We start from the raw sequence: 23,728 nt of genomic DNA on the forward strand, positions 1-23,728 counted from the left end.
CCTCTGATTACCCATTTCTCCTTCCCCTATATCTGTCCACCGGGAAACAACAAAAAGGTAGAGAATAAATCGTAATCAATTACAATACTACTATAAATACGATTCTATGTTCTCCTTCTTCGATTTCTCATATACTCGATTTGTTTGCATATATCTGTGTATATTTTTTCCTACTGGATCATGATACAGTGCGAAAGCATATCATACACGTTATGTATATTTTATGTATATTGCAAATCCATGCCGGGTTTTAGGTGGGTTTTTGGAAACCATATACTATAAAAGAAGGGGGTAGTTGGATCATACACCGAAGCCACGGAGGAAGAGGGTGACGCCTCGTAACGCGTCTGGCTGTTTCGGAGAGAAAGACTACCCACCTAAAACCGCACAAAGATTGTCCAATATTACTGCTGTTTACTACAAAGATGGACTTATATATCCATTGAATCGCAAACAGGATCACCTGATCAGCCCTACCGCGAGACAACGCGAGAATTGCCGGGATGGTGACACGCAAACAAGGCAAGGTCTGATGACCTCAGAGTAAGATCACGTGGGACGCTGAGAAACCCGAGAACATAGTTTGGAGTAAAGGCGACACACCACCGAAGTTGAGTGGATATTCCACATTGGACGGGGCACCAGGTATTGAGAGATAGAAAAATCGATCCTGGGCAAGGCGAACAACATCACACGAAGTATACCTCGAGAAGGGTAAGGTAAGAGGGTGCGCACCAGGGGGACGCCCCAGATGCTAGCCCTATAAGCCAATACCTAACCCTCAGGGGAATCAGAGTCTGATTGACTTAGAACATTGAAGGAATACCAACTATTACGGGGATAACTCTGTTGCAGCTATATGACACTTCTTTTTAGGATTGTAACACTGAATATTTTTTCACATTTTTTTCATATTTTTTATATATTTTTTACATTTTTGTTATTATACTGTGGACACTTTATCTTCACAAATTCCACTGAAATTGGGGTGAAAACACCAATGAATGAATTTGCATTGCTGTATATGAATAAGAAGCACAGAGTTATTTATAACCAGGTCTATTGTATCAATATAAGACATATTTGTCGCAAATGAAATATTGTCCCAAATGAAATATACCAACAAGTGAGCAGAAACTAGCAAACACAGTATATGGATAACATACATCTCATATTTTATATGGTGTATATATATATATATATATATATATATATATAGTGTATGGAGGATTTGTATCTATATTGAACTATATTGTTTGAATTTTAATACATTGATTTATAGTGAATTTTAATATATTACATTGAGTAAAATATTTATTTATACATTCTACCAGATGGTGAGTGCCTGTTTTTATTTTAGAACCTTTGAACACGTATACGCTATACCGGATGAATAGGTGAACCATCCAAAAATCAGAGCACCTTAACCGTAAATCAGATATGGGAGAGCCACGATATATACACTGCTCAAAAAAATAAAGGGAACACAAAAATAACACATCCTAGATCTGAATTAATTAAATATTCTTCTGAAATACTTTGTTCTTTACATGGTTGAATGTGCTGACAACAAAAATCACACAAAAATTAAAAAATGGAAATCAAATTTTTCAACCCATGGAGGTCTGGATTTGGAGTCACCCTCAAAATCAAAGTGGAAAAACACACTACAGGCTGATCCAACTTTGATGTAATGTCCTTAAAACAAGTCAAAATGAGGCTCAGTAGTGTGTGTGGCCTCCACGTGCCTGTATGACCTCCCTACAACGCCTGTGCATGCTCCTGATGAGGTGGCGGACGGTCTCCTGAGGGATCTCTTCCCAGACCTGGACTAAAGCATCTGCCAACTCCTGGACAGTCTGTGGTGCAACGTGACGTTGGATAGAGCGAGACATGATGTCCCAGATGTGCTCAATTGGATTCAGGTCTGGGGAACGGGCGGGCCAGTCCATAGCATCAATGCCTTCGTCTTGCAGGAACTGCTGACACAATCCAGCCACATGAGGTCTAGCATTGTCTTGCATTAGGAGGAACCCAGGGCCAACCGCAACAGCATATGGTCTCACAAGGGGTCTGAGGATCTCATCTCGGTACCTAATGGCAGTCAGGCTACCTCTGGCGAGCACATGGAGGGCTGTGCGGCCCTCCAAAGAAATGCCACCCCACACCATTACTGACCCAATGCCAAACCGGTCATGCTGGAGGATGTTGCAGGCAGCAGAAGGTTCTCCGCGGCGTCTCAAGACTCTGTCACATCTGCTCAGTGTGAACCTGCTTTCATCTGTGAAGAGCACAGGGCGCCAGTGGCGAATTTGCCAATATTGGTGTTCTCTGGAAAATGCCAAACGTCCTGCACGGTGTTCGGCTGTAAGCACAACCCCCACCTGTGGACGTCGGGCCCTCATATCACCCTCATGGAGTCTGTTTCTGACCGTTTGAGCTGACACATGCACATTTGTGACCTGCTGGAGGTCATTTTGCAGGGCTCTGGCAGTGCTCCTCCTGTTCCTCCTTGCACAAAGGCGGAGGTAGAGGTCCTGCTGCTGGGTTGTTGCCCTCCTACGGCCTCCTCCACATCTCCTGATGTACTGGCCTTTCTCCTGGTAGCGCCTCCATGCTCTGGACACTACGCTGACAGACACAGCAAACCTTCTTGCCACAGCTCACATTGATGTGCCATCCTGGATAAGCTGCACTACCTGAGCCACTTGTGTGGGTTGTAGACTCCGTCTCATGCTACCACTAGAGTGAAAGCACCGCCAGCATTCAAAAGTGACCAAAACACCAGCCAGGAAGCATAGGAACTGAGAAGTGATCTGTGGTCACCACCTGCAGAACCACTCCTTTATTGGGGGTGTCTTGCTAATTGCCTATAAGTTCCACCTGTTGTCTATCCCATTTGCACAACAGTATGTGAAATTGATTGTCACTCAGTGTTGCTTCCTAAGTGGACAGTTTGATTTCACAGAAGTGTGATTGACTTGGAGTTACATTGTGTTGTTTAAGTGTTCCCTTTATTTTTTTGAGCAGTGTATTTGATATTCTAAAATGAAAGTTAATTTGTTATAAATAAAAAAAAAAACACTCTATTGTGGTGTGCAAGGCACTATGGGGGAGATTGATCAAAACTGATGTAAAGGAAAACTGGCTTAGTTGCCCATAGCAACCAATCAGATTTCATCTTTCATTTTCCAAAGGAGCCCTGAAAAATTGGTTGCTATGGGCAACTAAGCCAGTTTTCCTTTATACCAGTTTTAATAAATTCCCCCTCAGTTTTTTTTTCTCTTTTTCAGATTATTTACACAATGCGAAATCCAAGAGACATCATTGTATCTTTGTTCCATTTTACCAAGATTCTCAAAATCTTTGAACCTACTGAAAATTTCCAGAATTTCATTGAAGACTTTATACAGGGAGAAGGTGAGATATTTTCTTAAATCCGTATAAAATAAAAAATACATTATTTAAAATAACAAGTGTTTTTTACTTTTTATTTGCATATCCACATAAAAATAAATCCTGAAATATGGCAGTTTTTTTCACACCCCCTATGGAAGCATACACTCTGAAGGGAATTCTTCAGTCTTTGATATCCCTGTCTCTGCCAGAAGATACGTCCAATATATTACGCGGTCAGGGGCGGACTGGCCATAGTCCCTATAGGGAAATTTCCTGGTGGGTCGATGCCCAGGGGTGCAACTAGAGACCGCCGGGTTTTTAACAATCGGATGCTGTCAACATTATTGGGAGCATCATGTACTTATCTACCTAGTTGGGTACCACAGATGCCCTCCTGAATTACCATTATCAAGATGGCTATACAGTTGAATACCGCGGCAGGCACAGGAGCCTCATGTCTTCCTGCCCTGCTGTTCACCCCATCTGTTCAGGAGTGTGCTTTGCATAGGTGGCATGCTGGAGGACCACTCTGAACTGTGCCTACAGTGGAGACTGTGAACAAGGTGGAGGATGAGGAGGCAGAGGAGGACATTGGCACAGAAATCCCACCATTACAACACAGAGGCGGCATTGCCATCACCTGGGTAAGTTGCTGGTGTCCCTGGGCTGGAACCACATTTACCCAGTGGGCTGTAAAAGACTAGTGATGAGCGGCAGGGGCAATATTCGAATTCACGATATTTCACGAATATTTAGGTGAATATTCGCCATATATTCGAGAATTTGTGATCTCTAGTCATTATTTTCTTGATTGCGAAAATTCGCATTACGAAAATTCGCAATCAACACTACTCCTAAAATCAAAGATACTGCAGCCTTCTCATTGGCCCACAAGCTAGAAGCAGGAAGGGATCATGTGTACTATTTAAAAAAAAATCTTGAATATTCAAAATTACGAATATATCACTATATTCGAAATATTCACGAATTCTCAAAGTGCAAATATTCGCGATAAAAATTTGCAATTCGAATATTCGGGATCAACACTATAAAGGACATATATTGTTCTTGACCATAGTTACAGTTCCACATGTCAGCGCTGGCATGAACTGTACCAGATGCCGACAGGCTCAAGGACTGGCCTACCTTCTGCTCAACATATTTGTGCAGGACTGCTACAGCTTTTTTAGAGAAGTAATGATGACTTGGGATTGCATAAAAAGGGTTACAGCCAGCTCACCTCAGCGTCCTGCACAGCGGTGCACGGAGCGGACTCAAGCCAGTCCCAGTTGCAAATGAAGAAAATAGAAGAAATGCTCCAGCACCACGATAATTGAAGTAAAAAATCCCGGTCTTTATTAGCACCAAAAATTCAGGTGGATACAGCAGTCAAAGCATAACACTGGTGCCCCCCCGGAGTTACCCGGATCTACGCGTTTCGAACAGGTGTGTTCTTAGTCATGATCCCTAAGAACACACCTGTTCGAAACGCGTAGATCCGGGTAACTCCGGGGGGGCACCAGTGTTATGCTTTGACTGCTGTATCCACCTGAATTTTTGGTGCTAATAAAGACCGGGATTTTTTACTTCAATTATCGTGGTGCTGGAGCATTTCTTCTATTTTCTTCATTTGCAACATGACTTGGGATTCTCCACTTTGGGTGGGCACAAGCCATCAATGTTCCAAAGTTCCTTGAGTCCACGATATGGAAAAGGAGGGACTTGGCCAGGTGCACATACAGTGCACGCATACTGTTGTCTCATTGCAATCACCTCGGTCATCAATTGCTGGCCAGAGTAGCAGACATTCTACCTCAGGCACGTTTGGCTCCAGATCTCCCACTGCTTCCACCATGCTGGCTCATCGGAACGCATGTCCCTCTTCACCTGGCTTCCAAGTGCGATCATCCACTACTGTCTATTCGATACTTATGTCACCCTCACCAGTCTCATGGCCACGCCCCTGACCGCTCGCAAAACACATGCTCCCACCCAACTGTCATAATTGCTAGTTGTACGCCTAAGGAAGGATGCAGCAGGCCTCTCCTCCAAGTATTTGCTGGCCTGTAGCTTCTGACTGTTGTCACTAATCCTATCCTTGCTGAAAAGCGGAGCAGAGCTGGCATCATGCATTACTTCCCGATCAGAATGAGTAGAAAAAGAGAGAGGCAGTTGCAGGACATGTGAGGGCACAGAGATTGTTCCTGGGCCATGCCAACTAAGTGTGGTGTCAGAGAAACCTACCGATTCCTGGCTGTGTGTATCTTTTGTCACCTGAGATGATGTTGAAGAGCGAGTCAACCATTCCAGTACAGCTGGATTGTTGGTCAAAACACGACCACTGGATGACAGTGGCAACTCTGGCCTGTTGCATTAGACTCATTACATTAATGATTCAGTTACTTTACACTATGGCTAACAGACAGTTGCTTGGGCCCTCAAAAGGAACAGGCAGTGGCAAAAATCAGTTCTATATATATCTTTAGCACCACCTAGCGGTGACTGATGTGAAGTGGTGGTTTACCAGCCTGTTATAGGAATTATGGCAATATACACAGCATAGAATGACATTCTGCAAATACCCTTAAACATACAAGGCCCCATTACCACTGAGTGGGACACTGCAAATTCTTATTGCCTTTTGCTTACTTGAGGACAAGAGGAACAATGAACACACAACAGGATATCAGACCTGGCACCAACCATATGTTTAAACATCTTTTTCGATTTCCAGGTTCTGGGTCAGAGTGGTCTAGCCGTTCATTAGACAAATTCCTGCTTCTTAACTAGACAGTTAGCTAATAAGACGACAAGTACCATGAATTTTATTTGTTCATTTTTGTATAATTCCTGTTAGGATAACCCCATCTGCCCTTTTATTCAAGCCTGTGCCAACCAATGTTAGGTGTCAAGTCTCACTCTTCTTTTTTAAGAGATATATAGGGATGAGCGAACTTGTGTTTTTAAGTTTGGTGTACAAGGTTCGGGTTTGGGTTTTCTAAGAATTCCATTATGGATTCCGCTACCATGGTCCATAATGGAATTCTTAGATAACCTGAACCCAAACCTTGTACACCAAACTTGAAAACACAAGTTCCCTCAACACTAGAGACAAACTCTCATATCTATATCCACATGGCCCAAAAGGACCCCAAGGGTTTATTTCCTTTTCTCCAGAAATTAACTCTTTTGTGGCCAGTGACATACAGGCATTTTACCTATTCAGTACAATAACAATATAGTTTGGAAAGTAAATTCTACTTTTATTTTTATTGTTGCTAAAAAGGCTTAACCGTTGTCTTTCAGCTCTGTATGGATCTTGGTTTGATCATGTAAAAAGCTGGATGCAAATGAAAGATGACAGCAGATTCTTCTTTATTACATATGAGGAGCTTATACAGGTAATAATACGACTGTGTAGGACACCATGCAGCGCCAGTATGCAAGAGGTTCAGTTCTGTGTATGGGACCTAGACCAAGGTACAGGATCTTATCTGAGAATGTATCAGTAAAGAGGCAGACACAGGGCAATAAACTGCTAGTTTGACACTAGCGACACAACTTTCCAGCAAGCTGTTCGGCACAGAATGCCAGGAATCGTCCAAACAAAAAAAGCTGCACGCTGCGGTGTCTGGCTGATTCTCAGCATATTTGCCCGGTTGCAGCTGGACCTCGACTGGACCCCATTATAGTTATTGGGGCTGGATGCCATTCAGGCAGTATCTGTATCTGTAAACACTTCTGTGAAACTAGCCTAACAATTTTAATCCAACAGGAACCACAACGCTTGATGGTTCCAAATACAATAGGTACAAGGCTTTTTGGCTGCAGAGGCAATTACACTCACAGGGCTTGAAGTTTCCTAATGGAAATAGTACAGGTTCTCATAGAGGTAACACAGAATACTCGTTGTAGTCTCTCATCAGAGGAAGGATGGCCTCCCAATACAATCGTAGAATCAATATGGAACCCCTTTAAGACCTATCCTTTTGTCTACCTGGCAACACCCCAAAAAGCCCCCAAATGCCCACTTTAGGGCAGTGCTTGCATAAGTCCCATTCTTTTTGCTGCATGGTTTATGTGATTGTCCCGGTTCATGTGGACCTGTCCCCATATACATTAGCCTTACACAGGTCAGCATAGCGTTGTGACAGTTATGCATTAACAAGTAAAAACAGCGACTAGTGTTAAGCGAAGTAACTTCATTCAAAACTTCGGAATAGTACTGCACGGAGATCTGTCTCCATACAGTATTAGAATGTATGGGCTCCAATGACCTGAAGTAAGTTATACGCGAAGTCGCGAGTGACTTCGTTGAATACCTTCAGCAGTTAATTGTTAAAGTGGAAAACCACATTGAAACTTGAATCCGAACTTGGCTTCTGTTCCGACTAGTACCTCGGTTTCAAGTTTTACAGTGGTTTTCCACCGAAGTTCTTTAATGAAGTCACATGCAACTTTTTGAATAACTTACTTCGGGTCATTGGAGCCCATACATTCTAATACTATATGGACGCGGATCTCAGTGTAGTATTATTCAGAAGTTTTAAATGAAGTGACTTCGGATGAAGCATCTGAAGCGCGCTTTGCTCAACACTAACAGCGACATACATCTGTAGAGAGAACTGTTTTGGAGATGTTTCTCCTCATTAGTACAGAGTAGGTTTCTGGTAGCTGATGAGAACTTTCCATATACTCTATTTATGAAAGAGTTTATGAAAGAATCTGGTCAATCTGCAGCAGAAATCCAGGGCTAGAGCTTGGATTTCTGACATAGATCTGCCAATGGATCCATACATAGATTAGTCTCATTGGTATTTAATGGGACTAATCAGCAGTTTTTCTATTTTTAATCTGCGGCAATAATTTCAGCATGCTGTGGGTTTTCATTCTGCACAGAATTTTTTCTACTGCCTATGCATAAGGTATAAAATACTGCATTCACTTCTATTAACTGCAGCATGTGAACATGCCTTAAGAATAAGCAGTAATGAGTGGATATTGTGATGCCCGTCTTAGGATTTTCAGTACAGTTTTACAGGTTAAATAGAGTATATTTAATAATTTCTAATGATGAGGAAGCTTTCTCATTACTTGTCTAAAGATTTAGTACATTGATGTGCGTTATACATTATATAGGTCTGTACATAAATATGATTTATTTCAGGATATCCGTGGCAGTGTGGTGAGAATCTGTAAATTCTTGGGGCAGGAGTTAGATGATGCCCAGATTGACTTAGTTGCTGAAAATGCAACCTTCAAATCCATGAAGGAAAACGCAATGTCAAATTGGAGTCAAATGTCAACTGATGTAGTGGACCAATCAAAAGGATCATTCATGCGTAAAGGTACATTAAATTTTTCCATCACATCGCTGTCAAAATATTGTTTAGTAAGGAGATTTTGGTGTAGATATGATTAGGAATGTCATCTCAAATTTTAGAATCCCCGACAATGCTTGTGCAAGACACAGTGTTGTTGCTGAGGTCTATAGTCATATAGGTTTCCCCCTATCCCTCCGGGAAAACTCAAGACCAAACTTAAGAGTTTACACTGATTGTGCAGTTGTAAATACCAGTTTTAGGCCTTGCGGACCGTGGTGTGTTTTGCGGTCCGCAAATCGCGGATTTGCAAAACACGGATGGCGTCTGTGCACGTTCTGCAATTTGCAGAACGGCATGGACAGCCTTTAATATAAATGCCTATTGTTGTCCGCAAAGCGCGGACAAGTATAGGACATGTTATTTTTTTTTGCGGGGCCACGGAACGGAGCAACAGATGCGGACAGCACACGGAGTGCTGTCCGCATCTTTTGTGGCCCCATTGAAGTGAATGGGTCCGCATCCGAGCTGCCAAAACGGCGGATAGGATGTGGAGCAAAACAACGGACGTGTGCATGAGGCCTTACATAGGTGTTTTGCAGGGTAGATTACAGTACAGTTATATCCAGTGACTTACTGATGATATCTCTGATGTCACTTTCCTTTTTCTTCCCCATCTGGCCCAGACCTCCATAAAGACTTCTTCCAGCCACAAGATATGTCTGTAGAGTTTAATGCACAGAGACTTTTGTCTCATTAGTTTTCAAGTATCCTTCCAATCTTCCCACGTCTCATCTTAAAGCAGACTGTTGCTTACCAGAATAAATAGCTGATCAGAGAGCATCCTGAAACTGGCACCTGCCTGGGGATGTGAGCGATTACATCCTCTGTCACTGCAGTTGTTACACCACTGCATTAATGCCTTTCTGCAGTATGACATAACTGTATGTCAAGTGTGTGAGTGATTTATTGCATCTCAACGTACAGTTATCGTGTGGTCAGCATAGGATTTGGAGATTAGTCTACACTATCCACAATCCAGCTGTACAGCAAGACTCCTATACTATTGCTGTGATTGGAGACAATGCTGATCCCGCTTATTTAACCCCTTAGATACCATGGTCAATCGCAATCATGGAATCTATGTGGTTAGACAGATCGGTTGTCATGTCAGCCATGGGCCTAACACTGGTTAAAGATGAATGTCTCTTTCTTTTGGAGGAGTCTCTGGTTTGGATGATGTGAAGTACTTTTCTTTCTTTTAGAGGAAACTAGATTAGAAAATAATCTGTGTATATAAATTATGAAAGAAGAAAGTAAAGTGGAGAAATTTCAAAAAAGTTCATACTTCTAGGCTAGAGTTTGAAACTTGCTAATATACAGTAAGGTTTAGGAAAAATTTCAGTCCATTATATACATAATGAAATATTGTAAAATCAGATGGATCTCTTAGGCCCCTTTCACACGGGCGTTGCGGGAAAATGTGCGGGTGCGTTGCGGGAACACCCGCGATTTTTCCGCGCGAGTGCAAAACATTGTAATGCGTTTTGCACTCGCGTGAGAAAAATCGCGCGTGTTTGGTACCCAAACCCGAACTTCTTCACAGAAGTTCGGGCTTGGGATCGGTGTGCTGTAAATAGTATTATTTTCCCTTATAACATGGTTATAAGGGAAAATAATAGCATTCTGAATACAGAATGCATAGTAAAACAGGGCTGGAGGGGTTAAAAAAAAAAAAAAAAATCATTTAACTCACCTTAATCCACTTGCTCGCGATGCCCGGCATCTCCGTCTGACTCTTTTACTGTATAGGACCTGTGGAGAGCATTAACTATAGTTTAAGGACCTGGGATGACGTCACTCCGGTCATCACATGGTACGTCACATGATCTTTTACCATGGTGAATCACCATGGTAAAAGATCATGTGACGTACCATGTGATGACCGGAGTGACGTCATCCCAGGTCCTTAAACTATAGTTAATGCTCTCCACAGGTCCTATACAGTAAAAGAGTCAGACGGAGATGCCGGCTACGCGAGCAAGTGGATAAAGGTGAGTTAAATGACTTTTTATTTTTTTTTAACCCCTCCAGCCCTGTTTTACTATGCATTCTGTATTCAGAATGCTATTATTTTCCCTTATAACCATGTTATAAGGGAAAATAATAAGGTTCGGGTCTCCATCCCGATCGTCTCCTAGCAACCGTGCGTGAAAATCGCACCGCATCCGCACTTGCTTGTGGATGCTTGCGATTTTCACGCAACCCCATTCATTTCTATGGGGCCTGCGTTACGTGAAAAACGCACAAAGAGGAGCATGCTGCGATTTTCACGCAACGCAAAAGTGATGCGTGAAAATCACCGCTCGTGTGCACAGCCCCATAGAAATGAATGGGTCAGTATTCAGTGCGGGTGCAATGCGTTCACCTCCCGCATCGCATCCGCGCGGAATACTCGCTCGTGTGAAAGGGGCCTTAGGCTACTTTCAAACTAGCGTTTTTACTGGATCCGGCAGGGTTCAGCAAAAACGCTTTCGTTACTGATAATACAACCATCTGCATCCGTTATGAACGGATCCGGTTGTATTATCTTTAACATTGCCAAGACGGATCCGTCATGAACTTCATTGAAAGTCAATGGAAGACGGATCCGTTTTCTATTGTGGCAGATTGTGACAGAGAAAACGAATCCGTCCCCATTGACTTGCATTGGGGGTCATGCCGGATCCGTCTTGCTCTCCCAAGACAGAAAGCAAACTACAACATTTTGCGGTTTGCTCTCCGGTATGGGAACGCCACTAAACGGAACAGAATGCATTTTGGAGCATTCCGTTCTGTTCAGTTCAGTTTTGTTCCCATTGACAATGAATGTGGGGGACAAAACTGAAGCATTTTTCCGGTATTGAGCTCCTATGACGGATCTCAATACCGGAAAACTAAAACGCTAGTGTGAAAGTAGCCTTATCAGAAGGACAAAGCAAAAATAAATAGCAGATTCTACAATTAATAATAATAAAATTTTTAACATTTTACCTACTATGTGTGTCACGGAACCATGAACCAGACGTACAACAAGAGATAAGTGAAAATAAGAAGGCTTTATTGAAAATAAAGCTGTAAAGCAAAAGTCCAAACGGATGGTGAAACCGGGCAGAGTCTTTGCGAAGCCAGAGGTCAGGAACCAGAAGGGTAGTCAGACGAAGCCAGGATCAGGAACCAGCAGGGTAGTCAGACGAAGCCAGGATCAGGAACCAGCAGGGTAGTCAGACGAAGCCAGGATCAGGAACCAGCAGGGTAGTCAGACGAAGCCAGGATCAGGAACCAGAAGCAGCAGCAGTCTTAGAAGCATGTGAACACAAGAGGACCAAGCAAGGAACTGAAGCCACAGACCTCCTATATATATGAGCTAGGCATCCAGCTCCTCCCAGGGGAAGGAGGAGCCGCAGGGTGGAAGGCTACAAGAAACCCAGAAACCAAGATGGCCGCCAGCACATGTCAAACGAAGGAGAGCAGCAAGCAGGTAAGACCATGACAGTACCTCCCCCTCAAGGGCCCCTCCTCCGCGGAGCACAAAACGGTTTCTGAGGGAAGCGTGCGTGGAAGGCTCGGAGCAAGGAAGGAGCATGGACATCTGCGGAGGGAACCCAGGAACGCTCCTCTGGACCATAACCACGCCAATGGACCAAAAACTGCAACCGACCGCGGACCAGGCGTGAGTCCAGGATATTGCTCACCTCATATTCCTCACGATTGCCCACTTGGACCGGACGAGGCCGAGGAACCGAGGAAGTGAAACGATTACACACCAGTGGCTTCAACAGGGAGACATGAAACACGTTGGAGATCCGCATGCCAGGAGGAAGCGCAAGGGCATAGGCTACCGGGTTTACCCTGCGAAGCACTCGGAAGGGACCAACAAAGCGAGGCGCCAGCTTGGGAGTGGGCACTCGAAGGTTGAGGTTGCGGGTGGACAACCATACACGGTCTCCGACCTGGTAGGAAGGAGCAGGCGCTCGTCTGCGATCAGCCTGGAGTCTCTAGCGCTGCGCAGAGACCTCAAGGGACTTCTGGATCTGTACCCAAGAAGCACGTAGGACGGAAAGGTGATCCTCCACAGCCGGAATATCCTGGGGAGAGAATACCTCCGGTAACACGGCAGGTTGGAACCCATAATTGGCCATGAAGGGAGACGTCCCAGAGGAAGAGTTCACCGCCGTGTTCCTGGCAAACTCAGCCCAAGGCAGGAGGTCAACCCAATTGTCTTGGTGATCGGAGACATAGCAACGAAGGAATTGCTCCAAGGCCTGATTGGATCGTGCTGCGGCCCCATTGGACTGAGGGTGGTAGGCCGAGGAGAAGGAGAGATGAATCCCCAACTGGGAGCAAAAGGCGTGCCAGAACCTGGACACAAACTGACTCCCCCGATCCGACACAATCTCCTTAGGCAAACCGTGCAACCGGAAGACCTCCCTGGCAAAAATCGTGGCCAACTCTTGTGCAGAGGGTAACTTCTTGAGAGGAACACAGTGGCACATTTTGGAAAACCGATCCACAATCATGAGAATGACCGTATGGCCTCGGGATGCAGGGAGGTCCACAATGAAATCCATCCCCAGGTGTGACCATGGGCGCTCCCCGGTGGCTATGGGTTGCAGAAGGCCCAACGGAAGGTGCCGAGGGGACTTACTCTGGGCACAAACGGAGCATGCCGCTACATATGCGGCGATGTCGGAACGTAGGGAAGGCCACCAGAACAGACGTGAAACAGCCCAGGACAGCTGATTCTTTCCAGGATGCCCCGCGGTCTTGGAGTTATGGTAGGTTCGCAACAACCGAGTGCGCAACTCCTCAGGCACAAAACATCTGCCGTTGGGTCTCCCAGAGGGAGCACCAGATTGAGCCGCCAAAATCTTCTCTCCCAGGGGAGAGGTCAGGCTGGTGCGAATGGCGGCCAGGATCTGATTCGGAGGTATGACCAAAGTTGGAATCGACTCCTCCCTGGACAGCTCGGAGTACTGCCGTGATAAGGCATCCGCCCTGATGTTCTTGGAACCGGGTAGGTAGGAGACCACGTAATTAAAACGTGACAAGAACAGAGCCCATCTGGCCTGACGTGGTGTCAATCTCTTGGCCTCAGAAAGGTAGGTCAGATTCTTGTGGTCCGTCAGGATGAGAACCGGAACCACCGAACCCTCGAGCAAGTGCCTCCATTCTTTAAGGGCCTGCACGATGGCCAATAACTCCCTGTCACCAATCTGATAGTTGCACTCCGCGGAAGACAGTTTCCGGGAGTAAAACCCACAAGGAAGCAGAGGACCCTCTGGTGTTCTACGCTGAGACAGAAGGGCGCCTACACCTGTCTCAGACGCGTCCACCTCGAGGACAAAGGGCAACCCAGGGTTGGGATGCGACAGAATCGGAGCCGACACAAAGGCGGACTTTAGGGCCTCAAAAGCTTGGATGGCCTCGAGCGGCCAGACCTGGGAATTACTGCCCTTCCTGGTCAGATCCGTGAGAGGCTTGGCCAGCATGGAAAAGTCCCTGATGAACTTCCGATAATAATTGGCGAAGCCCAAAAAGCGCTGCAGGGAACGAAGACCACTGGGCTGGGGCCACTGTAAGACAGCCGAAACCTTCTCAGGATCCATGGAGAACCCCTCAGCGGAAATGATGTAACCTAAGAAGGTTACCTGGGATCGGTGAAATTCGCATTTCTCAAGCTTACCGAACAGCTTGTTCTCTCGTAACCGTTGCAACACTCGTCTGACATCCAGAATGTGGGCCTCCATGGATTCAGAATATACCAAGATGTCATCCAAATAGACTACCACACACTGCTGCAACAGGTCACGGAAAACATCGTTGATGAATTCCTGAAAGACTGCGGGCGCATTGCACAACCCAAAGGGCATAACCAAGGATTCGTAATGACCGGTCCTGGTGTTAAACGCGGTCTTCCACTCATCGCCCGCCTTGATCCTTACCAGGTTATATGCCGCCCTCAGGTCGAGTTTGGTAAAGACCGTGGCCCCTTTAAGGCGATCGAACAGCTCGGAAATCAAGGGTATCGGGTAAGCGTTCTTGATCGTGATGCGATTGAGACCCCTGTAATCGATGCAAGGCCTCAACTCACCGCCCTTCTTTTTCACAAAGAAAAATCCAGCCCCTGCCGGGGACGAAGATTTGCGAATGTGTCCGCGTAAAAGCGCCTCCCTCACGTACTCCTCCATGGCCTCATTCTCCGCTACCGACAGTGGATAGACTTTGCCACGAGGAGGAACGGCACCAGATTGTAACTCTATGGCACAATCGTATGGGCGGTGCGGAGGTAGGGCAACCGCGCGCACCTTATCGAATACATCCCGGTACTCCTCGTATTCAGGAGGCAACAGAGAGTCCGAGGAAGTACACAGCAACTTGACAGACCCATGGATGCAACTAGCCCCACACTGCGGTGACCACGAGAGGATCTCGACCGATCTCCAATCGAAAGTCGGATTATGCTTCTGGAGCCAGGGGTACCCCAAGACCACCGAGTAGTGTGGAGACGAAATAACCTGGAGGCAGACCGACTCTCTGTGAACGGCACCAATGGCTATCCCCACTGGAAGGGTCTCATGAGTCACGTGTGGCGGCAGAAGGGGTCTGCCGTCTATCGCCTCAAGAGCCAGTGGGGAACCTCGAGCCTGCAGAGGAATGGAATTGGCGGCAGCGAACACACTATCAATGAACAAACCACCAGCACCAGAGTCCACCAACGCCTGGGTCGTCACCGAGCCCCCGACCCAGGAGAGGACAACAGTGATCAGTGGTTTGTCAACACGGGAAACCGGGGACGAGGAGACTCCACCCAAAATCTGCCCCCGACAGGATCTCAGGGTACGAGCGTTTCCCGGACGGTTCGGACATGCCAACCGAAAATGCCCACCGAGACCACAGTACATGCATCGGCCCTCGCGTCTCCAGAGTGCCCTCTCCCCCTCGGACAGGCGAGCAAACCCCAGCTGCATGGGTTCACCCCCAGACAAGTCATCCCCAGGAGGCGTGGGAGGAGAGGGAGGCACGGGTGGGACAGCAAACGTAGGCACCAATCTGTTAGAAGACCTCCGCAGGTTCTCCTTAAAGGAAGGTCTCTCCCTGAGTCTGGTGTCAATCAAAATCAGGAAAGAAATAAGAGACTCGAGCTCAACTGGTAGGTCCTTAGCTGCAACCTCATCCTTCAAGGCATCCGAGAGACCATGAGAGAAAGCAGCGACCAGAGCCTCATTATTCCAGCCCACCTCTGCTGCCAGGGTACGAAACTCAATGGCGTATTCAGCTACAGATCGTGAACCCTGTCTGATGGACATAAGGAGCTTCGCAGCAGAGGCAGCACGAGCCGGCACATCGAATACCTTCCGAAGAGAAGCAACAAAACCGGAAAACTCGGCAACCACCGGATTGTTGTTCTCCCATAAAGGGCTGGCCCAGGCCAAGGCCTTGTCCGAGAGCAGCGAGATCAAGAAGCCCACCTTTGATCTCTCAGTAGGAAAGGCATGTGGCAGCAACTCGAAATAAATGCCCACCTGGTTAAGGAAACCTCGGCACTGAGTTGGCTCTCCCCCAAAGCGCTGTGGAAGAGGGGCAGAACCGGTCATACCCCGAAACACCGCAGGCGCAACAACAGGTGTCGGGGTAGACTCTGGCGCAACAACCGGAGCGGCAGTAGGAACGAGCCCAGGAGCGACAACCGACCCATCGGCAACGGGAGCGAAATGAGCCGTGCGTTCAAGCAGGGTTTGCAACGCCACAGCGAACCGACCCAACAGGTGATCCTGCTGATCAAGTCTGGCAACCAGCGTGGGTAGCGAGGATGGCCCTGTACCGTCAGAATTCATGGCTTGGTCCTAATGTCACGGAACCATGAACCAGACGTACAACAAGAGATAAGTGAAAATAAGAAGGCTTTATTGAAAATAAATCTGTAAAGCAAAAGTCCAAACGGATGGTGAAACCGAGCAGAGTCTTTGCGAAGCCAGAGGTCAGGAACCAGAAGGGTAGTCAGACGAAGCCAGGATCAGGAACCAGAAGGGTAGTCAGACGAAGCCAGGATCAGGAACCAGCAGGGTAGTCAGACGAAGCCAGGATCAGGAACCAGCAGGGTAGTCAGACGAAGCCAGGATCAGGAACCAGAAGCAGCAGCAGTCTTAGAAGCATGTGAACACAAGAGGACCAAGCAAGGAACTGAAGCCACAGACCTCCTATATATATGAGCTAGGCATCCAGCTCCTCCCAGGGGAAGGAGGAGCCGCAGGGTGGAAGGCTACAAGAAACCCAGAAACCAAGATGGCCGCCAGCACATGTCAAACGAAGGAGAGCAGCAAGCAGGTAAGACCATGACAATGTGCTGGAGTCCACCCCAATTAGAATCTGCTGCTAAACAGTGTCTGCATGACTTGTGTAGTGAGTAGGGTTGAGAGAATTGAAGTATTCAAGGTGGACTTCGATCCGAATTTCAGGCCATCTTGGTTGAAGACCATAGTTTGGATATTGGATTTTAACCTGCACTAAGAAAATAAAGACTTTTTTGGAGAAGCTGGACTCTTTCTTCATTTTTCAGTTTAATGAAAAGGAAATTAAAAATGTCATTATTTAGCATAAAATTCATTTATTATGCACACATTAAATACAAATATAAAAAATACACAAATATCCACGACCATAATAATCTGACAGATTTATCAAGTTGCATATTGTGAAACATGAAAAAAAAAAAGCCCAAAGCCACCCTTTCTATTTTTCTGCAGCAAAAAAAATTAATAAATGACGCCATTAGAGATGAGCGAATCGAAGTTGACGAAGTGGAATTCGATCAGAATTTCAGGAAAATTTTTATTCGCACTGAATCTGAATTTCCTAACGCTAAAATGGCTGCTGCATGTGTTGGGAACGAGGGATCACCCACAATGTCATGCATGCAGCCAATCCGCAGCCAGCCAGCCCTGTAATGTCACAGCCCTATATATAGCTTCAGCCATCTTGGATTCAGGCATTTTCCAGTGTACTTAGTGCAGGGAGAGAAGTTAGCAGGCGCTAGGGACAGTGGTAGAAAATACTTTAAAACTTTTATTTTGCTGTATAGAAGTTCAGGGAAAGGATACGGAGAAATCATTCCACAGTATTGAAGCATAACAGGGTTCAGTAGCGGAGGTTATAGACTGGGTAATAGGAACAATCCTATTACATCTTCGTGCACTGACTGGGGATCCAAATTGCCATTATACAGCTCTGTAATTCCAGCAAACCGTTCTTGTTATTGGGGTGCAAGTGCTGTTTGATACAGCCATTAACAGGGTTTATTACAAGGAAAAATTTCTACATCTTATTTGTGCAGCGACCAGGTCCGCAGGGGCAACACGTGAGGCTACGGTGGGCCAATGAAGGTAGTAGTAGTTTTTGGTACTCACGGTTATCAGAGCCTCCCTGGGCCAGCGTGCAGTGATGAAAAAGACAGCACTAAATCCTTCGGGGCATTCTCTATTGCAGGGAACACCAGCCAGATGGAGGTTGAGGTGCCCTTGAAGGTAATGGGTATGCTTAAGGTGTTTTGGTGGCTGGGCCCCTGTGTTCGTGACACCAGCATCGTTAGGTGCAATAGAAGTTGATAGAAAGGATGAGGAGTCAATTGTAGTAATCAACAGAACTTTTGCTAAATCACTTGTCTTCAGGTAGTCAGTACAGTGCATGTATATGGAAAAGCAATGAATCCAAATAGTGGTTCAGCTGTTTTCCTTATAACAAGCTTGACAATTGTAAGTTGAGGAGTTTTCCTTCCTTCTATAGCATTCTATTCTAAGTCCACACTCTAGCACTCAGGTACTGAATATAATAAACTTCTTACTCTGTTGAGCAATCCAATAAGGGCATTCTCCCTTGTTGCAGGCAAACTCTCTGCTACATTATTTATGCAGGATGCTCTCTGAAAAGGTTCAGGTCCACTATGTCCATAGAGGCATGTGATAAAAGACAATTCTGTGCACTAATCATCCGGTTGTGTCCAGGTACCTTTAAGTTCCTCCGGGTCACTGTTGCTTGTGAAGTGCATTGGATAGTTTTAGCTCTAATCTCCACTAGACTTTCTCTATATTCAGACATAGACTCACTGGTCTGTGCTGTGCTGCTGCAATACTGTTCTTGTTCTCTGTGCTCCCTTGGCCTGGCCAAAGCCAAGGGGATAAGATGGCAGCTACATTGTGGAATGCTCTTGTTCACCTCCTCCATTAACCTCCTCTCCTTACTTTCAACCTTTACCCTTCTTCACTAACTTTTTATTAGCAAACCCCAGGATATATATATGAGTGATGCCAGCACCACCTAGGGGTGAATAGCACCACCTAGGGGCGAATAGATGTAAAAACACTAAACAGCCTGATTGTCACGGGGTTCCGAAGGTGCACTCGGTCCCCCATTGCCCGCAGAACTGTTGCTTAGCTTTTGGAATGAGGTTCTGTGTTTGACCTCATTCCCAGAGCGGCTTTAGTAGCTGGGTGGCTCCCTGCTCCTAGTCTGCCTTGAGCACCGAGCTGATCACTCGGTGCTCGACTGGTTGGTCTGTCGGTCATGTGAAGCTGGCCACGTCACATGACCCTCACTCCCCACTATAAATACAGGCAGCCTGCTGGCTACAGGTTGCCTGTTAATTTCTAGGTTCCTTGCTATTTGTTGGACTACTGAATATTTACCTGATCCTGTTCCCTGACGATCCTCTGCCTGCTCCTCCTGTACTGCGCATACATCCTGGTATTGTGACCTCGGCTCCCACCTGACTACTCTCTTAGGACTCCTCTTGTACTTCGCTACTCTCCTGGTATTTGACCCCGGCTTCTCCTGACCATTCTTTGCTTAATCCGTTGTACTGCGTAGCTCTCTTGGTTCTGACCCGGTCCGTTCATGTTCCGTATTTTGTCTTGTCTGTCTTCCCTGCACATATCCTAAGTTAGGGACTGCCGTCCAGTTGTCCCCTGTCATCAGGACTCGTGAGGCAAGTAGGCAGGGCCAGGGGTGAGGGTGGAGCGCAGTGGTCACTACCCTTCCCCCTGTGTGTGTGTGGACGTGACCGTTACACTGATAATAGGAATTACAGCTTGATTCCACAATACATTAATATGACAGTACAAAAGCTTAAATTGCCCACATATAACACAGTCGGACACTGCATATGCCCTTGTGCAGTGCAGTTATATGTTCTAAAGCATTTTTTGCCTTCTATTAGTGGGAAGTAAAGGGCTTATTAGCCATTGTGTGGGGAAGTGAGAAAATTACAGCCCTTTTTGGAGTCTATTAGTGGCAAAAAAATCTATATTATTTGCCATTCAGTGGTGCAGTTATATGTTCTAAAGCCCTTTTTGGCGTGTATTAGTGGCAAAAAAAAAAAATATATATATATAATTTGCCGTTCTGCAGTGCAGTTATATGTTCTAAAGCCTTTTGTGGTGTGTATAAGTAGAAAAAAGTAAGGGCCTAAAGCCTTTTGTGGAGTGTAGTGAAGTGAGATAATTACAGCCCTTTTTGGCATGTATTAGTGACAAAAAGGGTGGACCATTTATATGAATACACCTTAATAAAATGGGAATGGTTGGTGATATTAACTTCCTGTTTGTGGCACATTAGTATATGTGAGGGGGGAAACTTTTCAATGAATCCAACTTTTGTTTTTTCAATAGGAAGAGGGTCATGTGACACATCAAACTTATTGGGAATTTCACAAGAAAAACAATGGTGTGCTTGGTTTTAACGTAACTTTATTCTTTCATGAGTTATTTACAAGTTTCTGACCACTTATAAAAGGTGTTCAATGTGCTGCCCATTGTGTTGGATTGTCAATGCAACCCTCTTCTCCCACTCTTCACACACTGATAGCAACACCGCAGGAGAAATGCTAGCACAGGCTTCCAGTATCCGTAGTTTCAGGTGCTGCACATCTCGTATCTTCACAGCATAGACAATTGCCTTCAGATGACCCCAAAGATAAAAGTCTAAGGGGGTCAGATTGGGAGACCTTGGGGGCCATTCAACTGGCCCACGACTACCAATCCACTTTCCAGGAAACTGTTCATCTAGGAATGCTCGGACCTGACACCCATAATGTGGTGGTGCACCATATTGCTGGAAAAACTCAGGGAAACGTGCCAGCTTTAGTGCATAAAGAGGGAAACACATCATCATGTAGCAATTTCGCATATCCAGTGGCCTTGAGGTTTCCATTGATGAAGAATGGCCCCACTATCTTTGTACCCTATATACCATACCATACCATCAATTTTTTTGTTCCAACAGTCTTGGAGGGATCTATCCAATGTGGGTTAGTGTCAGACCAATAGCAGTGGTTTTGTTTGTTAACTTCACCATTCACATAAAAGTTTGCCTCATCACTGAACAAAATCTTCTGTGTAAACTGAGGGTCCTGTTCCAATTTTTGTTTTGCCCATTCTGTAAATTCAGTGCGCCGATCTGGGTCATCCTCGTTGAGATGCTGCAGTAGCTGGAGTTTGTAAGGGGGCCATTTGTGAGTAGCTAATATCCGCCAAAGGGATCCAGTGACATGCGGCGAGTGCTACGCTGTGGGCTCTTGCTGAATGAAGCTAGGAAAGCCACTGATGTTTCTTCATTAGAGACAGATTTCATGCGTCCACATTTTGGCAAATCCAACACTGAACCAGTTTCACGAAACTTAGCAAGCAGTTTGCTAACTGTAGCATGGGAGATGGGTGGTCTCGTAGGGTGTCTTGCATTGAAATCTACTGCAATGACCCGGTTACTGTGTTCACCAGACATTAACACAATTTCTATCCGCTCCTCACGTGTTAACCTCGGCGACATGTCAATGGCTGTAAACAAAGAGAAACTTGTAAATAACTCATGAAAGAATAAAGTTACGTTAAAACCAAGCACACCGTTGTTTTTCGTGTGAAATTCCCAATAAGTTTAATGTGTCACATAACCCTCTTCCTATTGAAAAAACAAAAGTTGGATTCAAAATGGCCGACTTCAAAATGGCTGCCATGGTCACCACCCATCTTGAAAAGTTTCCCCCTCATATATACTAATGTGCCACAAACAGGAAGTTAATATCACCAACCATTCCCATTTTATTAAGGTGTATCCATATAAATGGCCCACCCTGTATATATTATTTGCCGTTCAGTGGTGCAGTAATATGTTCTAAAGCCCTTTTTGGCATGTATTAGTGGCACAAAAAAAGGATTTGCCGTTGTGTGGTGAAATGAGAAAATGACAGCCCCTTTTTGGCATGTATTAGTGGCAAAAACATATTTGACGTTCAGCATTGCAGTTATATGTTCTAAAGCCCTTTTTGGTGTGTATTAGTGGCTAAAAAAAATACATTATTTGCCGTTCAGTGGTGCAGTTATATGTTCTAAAGCCTTTTGTGGCTTGTATAAGTGGAAAAAAGTAAGGGCCTATTTGCCGTTCAGCGGTGCAGTTATATGTTCTAAAGACTTCTTTGGCATGTATTAGTGGAAAAAAAGGGCTCATTAGCTGTTGTGTGGTGAAGTGAGAAAATTGCAGGCTTTTTTGGGGTGTTTTAATTTTATTTTTATTTATTTATTTGATATAACAGTATGTCAGACAGAGAAGTGCCAGGCCCTGCACAGGGGATTGGCAGAGGCTGAAATGTTTCTGGTGCAGGCACAGGTCGCAGCAGAGTAAGGGGGCAGGAATCGCAGTGAGAGGCCTGAGCTCCCGGTGACATCTAGCGGTCGTGTCTTGACCAGCAACCCTGCGGTTCTTGAATAGTTGACTAGGTCATCCACCTCGTCCCGAGTGAAATCAGACACCCCCAACCAAGAGTCAGTGGATTCGTCATACACAACCCTTAGATGGCGTGGCCTGGTATCAGGCCCTGTGCCCTCACCTGTCCTCAACCTGCCTCTGTCCTTTTCTGTTCCCTCAGCCACAGAAGTATTATATGCTGTTGTCACTACCAGAGCTTTGAGACGTTCTCACAGCTCTGTTTCTCCACCCCTGTGATGATGTCACTACTAGAGCTTGGAGGAGTTCTCTCTGCTCTGTTTCTCCGCCCCTGTGATGAGGTCTTTACTTTCTGTTTCCTTCCTCCCAGCTGTTCCTCCTGTGTTTGATTTCTCTGCCTTTAAATCACCCCTCCTCCTTTGTAGGGTGCGGATTATATTTCTCATTTGAGTTGTATCTCTTGCTTGAGTATCTTCACTTGTGTGCTATCATTTCACTGGACCTGTGTTCTGCTGCAGCAAGTACTCCGGATATTGCCAGCTGTCTTTGGATCTGTCTTCACTGCTGCTGCAGCTCCTTCAGTTAAGTGTGCAGACATTGTAGTGTTTCTGTTTGTTTTCTGTCTGGATCCGAGGCGACCCCGGTTCCGTCCATATACTGAGCAGGGCACCGGTGGCCGTGCCCCTTCCACTATTGTAGGGGTTACAGTGGTAATCAGTCTTAGGTACACGGGCATGCCTCGTTCCACCATTTGGATCCGGGCATGTGCTTAGCAGCATAGGGAGAGCTTTGAGGGTCTGACAGGGGTCACCCTTTATCCTCCCTAGTTTGGGTCCGGTCAGTAGCTCTATTTACTGTGTATGCTCTTGTTGCTCACATACAGCCGTGACAGCTGTGGGCTCAGGTCTACTATACACCGAGGATGAGCTATTAGAGGACAGTTAGCAGCTACTGGGCAGCCAGGTGTTGCGAGCGGTCAGGCTCCTGACCCAGAGATTGTTGAGGAGGACTTCAGTGATGTGCAGACAGGACTCGATGATGATGATGTAGCTGATCGCACTTGGGAGCCAGGTAAATTAGGAGCTTCATCATCATCGGGAGAAGAGGGTGGCAGCTTGCCCGTGAGGCAGTGGCGGAGCCAGAAATTCGCTAGCATGGCCGGGAGTCAGCAGGGTGGCAGCAGTGGGAGATCGGGAGCCAAACGTGCCTGGGGTAGACCACCAGCTTCGCACCACCTGGAAGGTAGTGGTGCAGGGGTT

At 45.9% G+C, this 23,728-nt stretch overlaps 1 protein-coding gene across 2 annotated transcripts in view; it reads left to right on the plus strand.

The window, feature by feature from the left end:
• Positions 1 to 23,728, plus strand: part of LOC121002884 (sulfotransferase 2B1-like) — a 178,320-nt gene that overhangs the window by 149,187 nt on the left and 5,405 nt on the right. For both annotated transcript variants that reach the window (XM_040434522.1, XM_040434532.1), the window contains 3 exons: positions 3,294 to 3,420; positions 6,706 to 6,800; positions 8,567 to 8,747. In XM_040434522.1, the coding sequence (XP_040290456.1) occupies positions 3,294 to 3,420; positions 6,706 to 6,800; positions 8,567 to 8,747 (403 nt within the window). The remainder of the gene's footprint in view (positions 1 to 3,293; positions 3,421 to 6,705; positions 6,801 to 8,566; positions 8,748 to 23,728) is intronic.

The sequence above is a fragment of the Bufo bufo genome, chromosome 1, assembly GCF_905171765.1.
Source record: "Bufo bufo chromosome 1, aBufBuf1.1, whole genome shotgun sequence".
NCBI classification, from domain to species: Eukaryota; Metazoa; Chordata; class Amphibia; order Anura; family Bufonidae; genus Bufo; species Bufo bufo.